At 38.0% G+C, this 13574-nt stretch overlaps 1 protein-coding gene and 1 pseudogene across 2 annotated transcripts in view; both read left to right on the top strand.

The window, feature by feature from the left end:
* LOC311199749 (tubulin polyglutamylase TTLL13-like) overlaps positions 1–13574 on the top strand; it is a 176020-nt pseudogene that overhangs the window by 94849 nt on the left and 67597 nt on the right. The gene's annotated exons all lie outside the window — the stretch shown is intronic.
* Positions 1–13574, top strand: part of LOC311199712 (DNA mismatch repair protein Msh3-like) — a gene marked incomplete at its 5' end in the record, with an annotated part of 87783 nt that overhangs the window by 70310 nt on the left and 3899 nt on the right. Inside the window, 2 exons of the mRNA XM_084273849.1 lie at positions 11115–11301; positions 11505–11634. Of these exons, the coding sequence (XP_084129975.1) occupies positions 11115–11301; positions 11505–11634 (317 nt within the window). The remainder of the gene's footprint in view (positions 1–11114; positions 11302–11504; positions 11635–13574) is intronic.

Genomic DNA, 13574 nt, shown 5'->3' with positions numbered 1-13574 from the left:
AGTCAGTTTTAGATGTTTGCATTTATTTTTTTCTTTGCTTCACTGGACTGTCACTGTCTCAATAATTTTACAGATATTTAAATGGGGATGATTTACTTTTACACAGGTTAAAATGTTTCAAGGCTTAAGATTACCTTTTATAAGAAATCTTGAAAAAATCAGAAAGCACAGGATGGAGTGGTATGTGAAGCAGGAAAAAGAGAACGTTTCTGTTTGAGTGGAAATAGAGTGGAAGATGTTTCCCAGGTGCCTTTCACAATAAATTGAAATCTGAGGTAAATCACTTAAGAATAAAAACAAAGTAGTGCTTGTAAATATTAATGGAAATGAATGTTCCATTGATGTAGCTGCTGGTGGCAAAAATTCTTCCCAGCTTTTTCGAGCTACACAAATAATGTTGCCCTTAATTTCATTCCAGTTTTACCAGTTGGTCAGTTGGAGGGAGGTGCACAGGAGCAGAGGGAAGATTTTTGTATTTAAAATAATAAGTAACAAGCTCCATTTTTTCAGAGCTCCACTGCAGAGATGGTGCTATTCGGACAGCAGTAGGCAAAAAGAACAGTTTGTAACCAGGATGCAGCTTGTTAGATTTTTATGCATTGCTTGGTTCACAGATGAGCTGTATTTGGATAGAGATTGTCCAGGAACACGCTTGCTTGAAAGTGGGTTAGAAGTGTTCTTCATTAGAAATCTCTTCCTACAGAGTGATTTCACTAAACACGATAAAGAAATGGACATCATCCACCCAAAGCTGCTCTGTGTGTTTCATCTTGATTGCTGAGGGAGCAGCACACTGATGACATTTTAAAATGGTTAGCAGACCACAGGAGATTTGGGGGGCTTTTATGTCTTACATGTGCCTTTCCTATCTTCTTGTTAGTCTTTTATTCTCTGGATGGAGTATGATGGTACTGTTTTTCACCCCTTGAGGGGGTCTGCATTAATTCTGTTTTGTAAGAAATCTTAACCAACATATCCTATAGTATATTCTATTATGCACTAGAGATTACATAATCATGACTTTTTTTTTTAAATCTATGGAAAAGCCTTTTCCTGAAATCACTACATCACTACCATTTACAGGTTTCTGCGTCTTTCTCAGAATTGTTGTGCTGCCCACAGCCTCCAGAATCAGTCAGAATCATTGGGCTGGACTGAGACAGGTTTTGAGCATTCACATATTTAGCATAATAAATTCTTGTCCTTTCTGGTAAACTCCTCAGTAATTTGCCAGAATAGCTTATAGTGTCTGGCATATCACATGCAGTCTTTATTGTTCTTAACTCAAAAGACTAGTTTCTAAACTAAAAAATTCCTTGCTTCCATATATTGCTTTATTGACTTACTTGAGGCTTATAGGGTGGGATTACGAAGATTAGTCTTCCTGTCTGTCCTAGAAATATCAGTTAAATCACAAAACTTGGCATTGAAATTCAGCTAGTCAGTTTCTTCATACCCTTACCATAAAAATCTAGGCTATGAAATTCAAGTCTTGAGGTGACAGCAGTGTTGGGCATCCTATGTAATGCAGAAATCACCATGAGACTGAGTGCTGAATAGAAACTGTGGAGGGGTTTATCTCAGCAGAGTAACTTGTCTGTGTCTTGCTGGGTTTTCTCTAGAACTGTGGTGGTGGTTGTGTTGGCTTTTTTTTTTTTTAGTTTATTTTTAGTTTTTTTTATGCCTGAAAATAAACATTTAAATTTAAAGTCATGCAAAAACTAGATTCTCTCAATTTGCCTGTGTAGTTAGATTCTTAAAGGCTAGAAAATTAAAAAGTAAAGGTACCTTTTCATGTTTATTACATATGTGTGTATCTGTATATGTATAGCAGTGCTTACTGGTTTTGTCATACACACTAATTTATCTATTGTGCAGGAAGCAGGGAACTGTTATTACAATGCAGTTGCATACGTGTAATTATATGCTAAACAAGCATTGTTCCTATTGCTCTGGAAAGCAACAATGACAGTCAGACAAACAGAACTTGTTAGTTGTCAAGAACCCAGAAGTAACTTCCAGAAATGTTACTGCTTTGTGGCAGAGTAATTTATTTTGTTTGTTTCTTGCTTAATTGTGTTTGTGTTTATTGCCAGGATAACAAAAATTACTTAGGCCTTTCATTTATATTTACAGTGTTGTAATGATGCCTCTGGGGTAGATTATGCCCACCTTTCAAGGGGAAAAAAAGGTGGTGTAATAATATTCATTGAACCTGTTTTCTGTCACATGGAGATGTTCTTTTTGAAAAAGACAATAATATGTAAAAGTTGTAGTGAGTGTTCAAAGAAGTTGAACATTATTTGCTGTGTTTTTTTCTAAAAATGTGTGTTGGACATATCACAGTACATCTGAACTGTATTTCTGACAGTGTTAAGTAGCTCAGTAGAAATACATTAAGCTGTGCTGTACATATATTTGTAGATAATTTAGCTTCATGTCTGGTCATTTCATAGTAACATAAATCTCCAATGTTAGGATTATATTTCATATACATGTAATAATATTTAACAAAACAGTCTTTGGCTTATGTAACTTTCATTTGATAAAATTATTAATAAAAACACCTGTTTTGTTTGCAGCATTTTAAATCAGGCTTGAAAATCCATTTAAGTTAATAAAAGACAGTTATTTAAACATAAAGTGAGATTTATAAAACAACTTCTGTTGCTTATTGCAGTATTACTGATAGGGATTGAAAGGCTTTCCCTGTGATAGTATTGTGTGGGCAAGGGGGAGGGGGGACAAACAAAAATTTGACTGTGAAGCTGACCAGCTCTCTTAACAGTCAAGTTGAAACTCTGACACTGAACAGTGGTATTTATCTTTCTAAAACTCTCCCCTGATATGATTTAACCTAGTCACAATTCCAATTGGATTTTCCATAGCGTCCACAGGTTTAAAGGGGAAAAGTTCACTTGCACTGAATACTTCAGCTGTTGTCCCTAGTCTGTTACTATAGTTTCTGCCTTTTAATCCCCCCTTGGCCTCAATCCTTCAGCTACATATGCACATTAACTTAATTACCTCGAGTTCCCTCCCTGGAATCCAAGAGTAGCAAGTGTAAACCTGTGCATATTTTAGGGATGAGTTTTTCTTTGTCTCCATTTTTTCAGCTTCTTTGGGCTAATATTGTCAGCTCACAAGTGAACACCCTAATTTGGATATCTCTGCTTGTAATTTAACCTTCAGCAAAATGATTGTACTCTTAATCTGTTCTTTCCCTTGTGACCATCAACAACATTTATACAGTGTTAATGGTTTCCTGTAGGAAAATTGGGGTAAACTTGTTTGGAGCTTCAGTTGCTTAATGCAGCTTTCATAAACTTCTCCACCTTGCACTGGCCTTCTGCTGTGCTCTCTGTCAGTGCTGGCAGATCTGTCCCTCAGGAGACACTGCAGTAGGGAAACCTCAGTTTGGTGCCTCTGTACAGGAACAAGTCATACCTTTCTCACTCAGGGCAAGAAAAAGAAATGCTTAGTTCTGTGTTTGAGTAAATGTAAAAGCTGATGGACCTGTGGAAAGCAGTCCATTGATGTGTTTGGCATGTTTGAGCGTGGAATTTAAGCTATTGCATCCTCCTCCTGCTACCAGACTCCCTGTTCCTCTGAGGGCTTGACTCTTGTGCCTTGAGAGCCAGCTCCTGTAAGGTTGTGTGTAATGTGGGATGGACAAAGTGAACTCACTCAAGCAAGTCCAGTTTTAAAAATACAATGGAAAGATTTAGAATTAAGCAGAAATCTGCCAGATTAACTGTGTGTAATTTATGTTCCTTAGGTGACAGGTATTTTTAAGGAGTTCTCTTATTATTGAGGGTATCATTGCTGAATTTTGGAGAATAACTTTCTTGGGTGTTCTTCACTAATTAATGTAACGTAAGCTTTTGGAAGGAAGCTTACAAGGGCAAGTAGTGATAGCACAAAGGGTAATGGTTTTAAACTAAAACAGAGTAGATTTAGATTAGATAGAAGTAAGAAATCCTTCCCTGTGAGCCTGAGCCTGGCGCAGGCTGCCCAGAGAAGCTGTGGCTGCCCCTGGATCCCTGGCAGGGTTCAAGGCCAGGCTGGATGGGGCTTTGGGCACCCTGGGTTACTGGAGGGTGTCCTTACACATAGCAGGGGATTAGAAATAAATGTGTTTTGAGGTCCCTTCCAACCCAAACCAGTCTGATGCTGTGATTCTAAGAACAACTGAATTTCTATTGCCTTGTAAAGCATTAGAAATGAGAGGATATTAGTAACTTCTTCTCATTCAATGACTGTACTGACTAGAGCAGCATTGTGTCTTTTGAACTCAGTCCCACCTTCAGTCTGTTGAGGTGAATTCAGCTTTCAAATTATTAAATGCAATCCAGGGATGTTTTTCTGTCCTCCGGTTTTCAGCAAGTAAAGCAATGCAGTTCACATCTTGAAAGCCAGTCCTGTTAGATACATCTCTTTTAACATTCTGGGGTGCTTGCCTGTGCAGCATGCCTCTGTTGGCCAGGTCTATAAGGTAATGAGGATTTAAGTGATTACTTGTGTTGACTATTTCAATTAGCTAGTGATATGGGGGACAAAGGAAAAGGTTACAAAATGCTATGAAACTGAGTATTAAAATGACTTTGGACTTACTTTTCTTTCCAGGATAGTACAAAGTGTGTATCCCTAGTGATCTTAGGCTTTCACTAATTTGTCAGAGACTGAGAATACCATGTGTCTACAATAACTTACAAAATAAAAATGTATTTCACATTAAATGTATAATGTGTTCTGTCAGGCTTTTCAACAACTGTTCTAAATAAGGTAACATCTTCTGATTTCCTACATTGCCATCCACGCAACTTTGCACACATTTGCTTCTTAGAAGTTGTCCATGAATAATACAAAAATAAAAACTCCTGATAACAATGATTAGGATAAGGAGTTTTTTTTATAATTTTAAATTCTGTAATCACAGCTCTGTAAATTACTGTTCTTAATTGTCAGGTTTTAGTTTGAATCAGTAAGAGGTTCATGGAAATGAAGTGAATGATTTACCAGTACCCTGGGGGGGAGTGTGAAGCATTAGTTTCTTGCCAGTGAACAGTTAGAAATTTGCAGATGCTGTCTTCTAAAGAATTACTTGATAAATTTTCATTGTATGTGGCAAGTAGCCAGAAGTTAGGATATCCAAGTTGGGCTACTTTTATACTAAACACCGTTAAGTTCTGGTTAGCAGTTGGAGTCTTTCTAAAATACTCAGGGTTTCAAATTTCTTTTGTGGGCAAAACTGAACAATTGTTCTGGTTAAAGGTGTTTGGGATTCTTGGTACCACAGTAGGAGAGGACACAGAGTAGTCAGCCTGCCAATCCTCTGATTCGGATGCCTGTTTTCATTTTCTTGGCAGACCTGTTTGCAAACTTACTTTTAATTTCTAACCAGTGAAGTCTCAGTAAGTGTTGTTTGCTAGGTGCCTAGCAGAAAGTCAATAACCTGGTTCAGTGGCAGAGGATTTATCTTACCGTTGTGTTCCTCTGTTCATGTCAGGACCAGTAACAAGTGTTTCTGTTCTCATGAACATCATCTTCAGATAGTGCTCCCACTTTCACAGGCATTTGTTTTCTGCAGACACTTCAGCTGGTTAGAGTGTCTTCTGCAAAAGATGAAAGGATACAAGCAGTGTTCATGAGATCTTCAAAAAAAAATGAAAAGTAGTAACTGTAGGGTGTTAATGTTGTAGAGAACTAGAGAAGGAATAGGATAACCTCTAAGGCAAGACCCCATCTAATCATAGAATCATAGAATGGTCTGGGTTGGAAGGGACCCCAAGGATCATAGAGCTCCAACCCCCCTGCCACAGGCAGGGCCACCAACCTCCAGGCCTGGATCTATACAAGGTTGTCCTTTCTTCTGCAAGCTACTTATTTTAATAATTCCTGTTCAAATACAGTCAACTTTGAAATTATATTTTGAAGGGGTTTTTTTGTAAATTCGTCTTAAGGATTTATTTTATTTGTTTTTCTCAATGTTCTTGAATCACAGGAGTTTCTCTCTTGGTGTTGAGAGAGTGCTATTCTACACTTTACATTTAAGATATTCTCAGAGAAAAGAGTAATTTTAATGTTAATTGTTCTGGTTGAATAAATAATTTAACTTTGAGTGCATCCTGAGATGAAGCCTGGCTTCAGTTCTGATCCCAGGGAAGGTAAACCATAGCTGGAAACCGGAATACTTTCACCTGAAAATGACAGAGGCACTGTGTAGAGATTCTATACCAATCAGGTTTATTCTTCTGCAATAGGCACTAGGTTTCTTTTCTCCAGTAAGTATTTTAGATAAACTTTTGAAGTCAAATGCATATTTCTACATCTCATTTAAGTTTATTTTTCAGCTTTAAGTATTTTATAGTTAATAAATAGTATCAGGATTTTGTCAATGGTATGTAAATAAGGCTTTAGGAACGGGTTTGCAGTCTTGTTTTCTGGGATTTATTCAGTGCTATGTAGTTGCTTTTTGTTACCATTGGGAGCTCTTGGGCTGTGTGGTCGTTTTCACAAGCACTGTGAGGGATTTGTCCCAACAGAAACGAATAATATGATACCTGAGGTCCACGCAGTGCTCTTAATTTTATAATCAACCCCACCAATAGCATGTTAGATAACTTCTTCTGAAAGGCAGCATGGAAAAAAAACTTAACTGGAAGTGTCTGGATTTCAGATTAATTTTTCTGCTAGGGAATTCCTCCCACCCCACCCCCTCACATCCCCCCCCCAGCCCCCTCCTTCTCTCACCCTGGGGCAATTTCAGTTTGAAGCTACAAGTCATCACGTTCACCCCTGGACTGCTGCACAGGGCAGCTGCAGTTCTCTGGGAGCCTTCTCTGCTCTGCTCCAAAATAAGGTTTTGTGTTATTCTGTTGGTTTGTGCCACTGGTAGTCATCAAGCCTGCAAGTCTTCCCTGTCTCCAGGACACTTTGGTTTTTTAAGAGCAGGATGCTGTGAGAAGGAGCTACAGGAAGGCCTCCATGGCCTCAATTTACATTTTCTCCTTCTAAACAGCTCTTTAGGGGTGACTCTCAAAGCCCTCAGATGTTTCTAGCTGATCAAAAGCTTGAGAGCACCAGACTTGGAGGTGACTTTCAGGGCCACGCAGTTCAGGGATATTAGTTCCTGCCTGTTGAGTGCAGGTCTAAATGGATACTAACTGCATAAAAATTCTTCAGCTGCAAGGAAAAAAGGTACAAAGTTACTATTTCATTCTAGTGACATCATAGCTTGTATCATTAAAAAGATTCCTTACATCTCCAGAGCCTCCTTGAACAAAATATCACTGGATAACTTCCTAGAATGATGAACACTGGCATTGGAGAAGGTCAGTACTATGTGCAGGCACTGACTCAGGAGAGCAGATTAGAAAAAGCACCCTTTGAATGCTGCAAGTGTAGGATGTGGAAATCTGTGTCTTTCTCTCTAAGGGGTCACATGCAGGTTAAGCATGTTGTACTAGCTGGTTTGTATAAAGCTGGCTGGTGCTGCTGCATATCATCTAACTTATCCCACCAAAATTAATTTTTGGAAACATTGCTTCCCTGTTGTTTTCTCTGAGTTTATAGACAAGAATCTTTACCACTTGAAACCTAGCAATGAAAAGAGATAATGCTTCCTCCCTTTTTTTTTCCTGTTACATAATAGATGTGTTGAACATTGTAAGAAGAAGAGCTTTTAATTTTATGAAATTTGGTTGGCTGTCAAAGAGACATTATAAAAAGTGGTTTCTAGCCAAATTGCATTTGCTGAGGAGTGATGAATCTCTTGCCAGCACTAAAGAGGCACTCTCCACATTGGATATCTGCACACTTGTCATGGGCAGAATGCAGTAATTTTTCTGAACGTAGACAGTAGAAATTCCATAGCAGAAATTGAAGTTTTCGTATTAACTGTCACTGCTTCCAGCAGCTGGTGTGCTGACAAATAGAGCAGAGGTGGTGGGGCTGGGTGGTATTGTTCCTGCTCTGATGGTTTGCTGTTGTGATTGCCTTACTCTCTTGTAAACTTCATTTTCCTGTACATGTTTGTGTTTTGTTGGTTTGTTGGTTTTTCTTTTGGGTGGAGGGGGGGTGTTCAGTTAAGAGAAGGAAGAAAATAAATATTATGCAGTGCATAACATGACTGCATCACTCAGGGATGACTCATACCTCTTCTCATATCCCACTGTATTGTCACCAGACATATTGTTAGGGTGAATGCAGTATTAAAATGTAATCAAATAGTTATTTTTGTGTACATATAAAAGTCAGAAAAATATCTGACCCCATTGGAGGCAGGGTGCCAGCAAAAGTGAGGCTTGGAGACTTCATTTAGGACCCTATGTAAAACAAATGAAAAAAGGCAGACAAACAAGATGATTTAAGGGGTGACAGCTTTAAGGCTCAGTATCTATAACATTTCTCTTTGCATTTTTACCCTAAAAGTTCATTGGGATAGCACCCAGGTATTAACTGTAAATTAGCTGCTAACAGTGGTAAATCATCTTCATTCTATTGAACATCAGGAGAAAGTTTAATGTTTTGACGTATAAAAACATTTAAGAGGCAAGCTACATTTAAATGTAAATTGAAAGCGACTGAATCCCACTGTAGTGGGATTTATAGTGGCTGTTTTAAACCTGAAGAAATGTTTAAGCAATAGGTGTTTTGTATCAAAAACTTCATTAGATCAGGAATAACACACAGTTGGAGCAATGCCTTCCTGCATATTAACTGTTAGTTTGATAAATGCAGACGTCCACATTAAAATATTTATTCTTACTTTTTTTGGATAAAATTATTGACGAGATACATTTGAAAAACAAGTGTGATTCTTCCTTCTAGTGTCAAGGGCACAGGCAGAAAGAACAATTTTATCCATTTTCAAAGGAAGATATTTCAGAGGTTTTATATCATTGAGAAACATACTGTTTTGTTTTTTTTTTTTAAATCTGTAGATGAGCCTGAGTTGGATTTGAATGTTTCAAGATGCTGAAAAGAAATCTTCTTTTGCAGCTGTTGTTAAGAACAAGAGAACGATAATACTAATTTCTGTTTGTATCTTGAGCATTTAGTGAGGAAGTTCTGAAAATTATTTTCCTGAATGCAGATAAGATGCAAAATGGCTAAATGATTTTGAGGGCTCTATGGATCTGATGCAATCCAAGAGAAAAATAGAAATGAGAACTCTGAGTGTAATCATGCTAAGTTCAGAAAAGACAGCCTGTTAGATGTTCTCTCTGTAATGAAAAGCCAAATAAAAATTACATTGTAATAATGCTAGGGTTGTAAATGAAGTTGAAGTTGCCCATTATGGAGCCAGAGACTGTTTGGACATGAAAAGTATTGGCTGTTCTGGTAAATTTATTTGTAGTTAATAGTGATAAGCATAGTAATGTTGGAGTATACCTACTACACGTGCAATCTTAAGTGCATACTCAGTGAAGTGCTGTTTGCTTGTTGTATGGTAATGCCCTGCCCATCTCCAACCAAGATCAGTTCGTCACAAGATTCACATGTCATGGAGTGACACATGACACCATACAAAATTTCCAGGGCAGGAACCAGAGAACCTACAGAAATCATAATTTTAATGTGTCCAGCCTATTTGTAGCCAGTTACTCTTGGCAATCAGAGATCCCCATAAAATTATGAGTATCTTGTTAGTGCTTCTGTAGGCAACAGAAGCGATTACATTAGAGAGATGCAGCAAAAGATTGAGAAAAAAAGGCTGTCTTGGGATTCTCTTTAAAGGTTTTGATTGGCTTTAAATACTGTTGTGGCCAGCTGTTATATTTGAAAATGTGATATGTTAAGCCCAAGAGTCAGCTTTCCTTAAATCAATGAGGTTTGTAAGTAACTATACTGTTGGCTGATGAGAGCGAACAAATCCGTTCTTGCAGCTGTACTCCGTGGATTGCTAATGATAACCTATCTCAGAAGTGGTATTGTAATGTGGTTAATGTAATTGAAAAGCATATGTGGGAAAAGGAAATTCTTTCTGCCAGTTAGAAAGCGTATTAATTGAATAGGTTAGGAAAGCTGCAGAAGAGAAGAACAGGGTGGATTACCAGTCGGTTTCTGAGGTGAAAACTGTTTCCTGATTTGAGATAGAATCTGACTTGAAATGGTGCTAAAAGACCTGTATGAAACGTGAAGGAATTTGTGTGCCTGAGTTTGCATGTGTATGTGTACAGAGCGTAAGAGAAGCTCACCTGCTTGGAGACCATTAAGTTCAGGGACATTTGTGGAAAAGGATGAGGAGAGAAATGTTTCTCTTAAACATGTTTAAACATGATAGTAAGATTGTGTACCTGTGTAAGTAGGGGAAATCATTGTTATATTGTTACAGCCTGAAGAAACTAGCTTCTGTATCTGTTTGGATGCTTAAATACCCGGTCACCTTGAGTGTCCACTTTATCACTACATGGAGATTCTAATATCTGACACTTTCAGGTCTTGTAGACATTTATAAAACATGCAAATTACATGGTCACGCTAAACCAAAGAAGTAAAATTTGTTTTCACTGTTACATTTGCTGTTACCGTTCTAGTGAGCTGAATGGTATGAATTCCCAGGGTCCTTTTTAGGAGAACAGGCTGCCTGCTACTGTTTGTGAAGGTAGAAGAATTGCATGATAAGAAATACCCCCTTGTCTACCTCATCTTTTTCCTCTAATTCCTATAGTTGACATGTTATGCTGAGATTCCTGTCTACAGATTTACCTTGGGACTTAGATTACTGATGGCCCAGAAAAATTCTCTGCTGTTCCTACAGTCTGACATTCCCCAGAGGCCCATAGGGTCAGTATAGTCTTGGAGAATGCAGGCAAGCCTTTATTAATGGTACATGAATATTTTATTAATGGTACATGGATAGATCTTTCACTCTTTTAGAGTAACCTCACATCTGCAGCATGTACTCTTGCAGCTTTTTTTCCTAAGCAGTAGCTTGTTCTGGAAGGTGAATGTTCTGCCTTAGTTTTACTGCTCTGCTTGGATCAGCAACATGACATTTATAATAAAATGGTTTCATTATAAGAAGGTTTGTTTTTTTTTTTTTTCCCCAACATTATCTGGCATTTATTTGAAGTTAATAAATTGATCTGTTTTGAATCTCAATGCAGAATGGGTGCAGCAGACAACATTTACAAAGGTCGAAGTACTTTTATGGAAGAACTGACAGATACTGCTGAGATAATAAGAAAAGCAACTTCAAGATCACTAGTAACTTTGGATGAATTGGGAAGAGGAACTAGCACACATGATGGAATTGCTATTGCTTATGCTACACTGGAACATTTCATTAGAGTTGTAAGTGTTTGATCTGACATGTGGTTGTGAATGCTTTTTCAGCCTGTACCATGTTAGGCTGAACTGGACATGATGCCTGTTTCCTTGTAGAAATGTAGCATGTCTAGACTCAGAGCAAAGGGGCATGGATAGAGGATACCAGTGTTGTGTTTTATAACTGTTTTAAGCCAAACCTTCTTACATGCCTTACCTCATTGTTGTAGGTGGAGTCACTGACACTGTTTGTCACTCACTATCCTTCGGTTTGTGAGCTAGAGAAGATGTATCCAGACAAAGTTGGTAATTACCACATGGCTTTCTTGGTGAATGAGGAGGAAAGTGCTGAACAAAAAGGTACAGTATAAATCCATCTGAGGTTTTCACACAACAGGTGTAGGCAGAAACTGTAGAAGTGTAATTTAAACCTCAACATGAAAGTTACATGTTCAGATTCACTAGAATATCAGCCTATACAGAAATTTTGGAGGGCTTGAAAACTGTACAACCATTTCTCTTTCACATTTAATACAAGAATCAGTAACCTGGGTCAGATAAAAGAGTCACACAGCTTGGTAACTCACAGTAGATGAATACAAAGGATTAGGGAGGAGGGATTAGGGATCAAATGCGTGTTAACTCTTTCTCTAGAAGATCTCACTGTCTGCAAACATTTGCTCTTTTGGGGGCTTCAAGAGCTAGATGGTTTTCTGATTTTTATTATTTTCAACAAGGTTGTCTAGTTTCTCTGTGTGTGCATGTGTACTTTTGGCATCTTCATCCTATTGTGTAAGCAGTTTTCACTGCATTGTGTGAAGAACAACTTCCTCTTGTTTGTTTTGAAACTCTTTTGAAACAACATGTAGCTTCACCTGGTGGTCCCAGTTCTTTGAATTGGAAGAGGCAGAGGAATAATCTTTGTTCTTCCTGTCTGTGCCATGCCTAATTTTGTAGATTGCTGATCATAATTGCATCCAGTTCTGCTCTTGCCAGGCAGAAGAGTTGCAGCATTTATGCTTGTCACTGTTGCTCTGAATTAGTATTTTCAGTAAAGTTTGTCAGCTCTCTGCTTAGCCCTTTTCCTTGTTTGACAAGTACCTTGAGCCTCTCTAACTGCAGTGATGATCACCCTTCATGGTGAGAACTGACTGTTACTGTAAGTTTCCTATCTTTTAACCAATTATATACAAATGCAAAGGCATTCCTTTTAGATTATGGCTGCTTAGTTTTCAGAGGAGCACTTGATGCAGGGCTCTTGTCAAATACCTTTCGAAAATTCACACAGGGTTTATCCACTACATGTGTCTTACTCACATGGCATCCAAACTTAGAACAGATTTGTGATGTAGGAATTCCCTCCATACCTTTGCTTTTTTTTCTTTTTCTTGATGTATCAGGTTTAATCAGGTGCTTGACAATTCTGCTTGTATTCTGGTTTTCCTGCTTTGCCTGAATTCTTCTTAGGAATATTGAAGAATTGATATGAGCATCAGCATGTCCTTTGCTCACAAAGTTCATTAACTGGAGTGTTGATCTTTGATCCCATGATACAACTGAGATGTTACCAACATTCAGTACTTACTAGTCCTTAACAGCTGTGTCCACAAAGCCCTATCATTTATGTTTCACTTTGTCTTATTTCATGTTTATGTCCTGCTTCAGCATTTCTACCTTAAATGTTATTTTACCTGAACCTTCAGGTTATATGTAGTCTTTACAGTTTTGCTACAGAGAGACACAATAGCCTGTGAGCAAAAATGCATCTGTGTTTCTTACTCTATAACTTTAGCTTCTGTTGTCTTAACATTTTAATTGTTTCATTTAAGGTGAGTTTTATGGCATGTTTTTTCCCAATCTTTGACTTAGATAACTCAATTCACCTTGAGTCATTATCAGTTATGGAAATGTCCATTGTTCCAAAATCTTGCAATCTTAAAACAGAAAAGTGAATGGTACTGAATGATGTTGTAGAGTTTCTGGTCTTTACACAAGGCCTGGCTTGTGCAGAGTTGCAACAAGGATGTCTTAAGAGGAAAAGGAAGGAGTCATAGGACCTATAATGATGTCTTTTACATTTGTACCTTTTCATCCTGTAGAAAACCCCCTACCAGAGGATCCACCATCCCAACTTGTATTTTTTTCTAAGCATTTTTTATGGCTTTCAGCCTCCTGGTAGGCAGGAAGCTTTTTAATGTGGTGTGGTTATGGACTTCTTGACTGATAGGTTACCGACACTGTCATTGCTTAGCAGACATGAGATGGAGTGTCCCAGTTGCAACATAATTAATCAGTTTGAC

The sequence above is a fragment of the Gallinula chloropus genome, assembly GCF_964237585.1.
Source record: "Gallinula chloropus genome assembly, chromosome: 21".
Taxonomy (NCBI): Eukaryota; Metazoa; Chordata; class Aves; order Gruiformes; family Rallidae; genus Gallinula; species Gallinula chloropus.
This window is presented reverse-complemented; position numbering and strand designations above follow the sequence as displayed.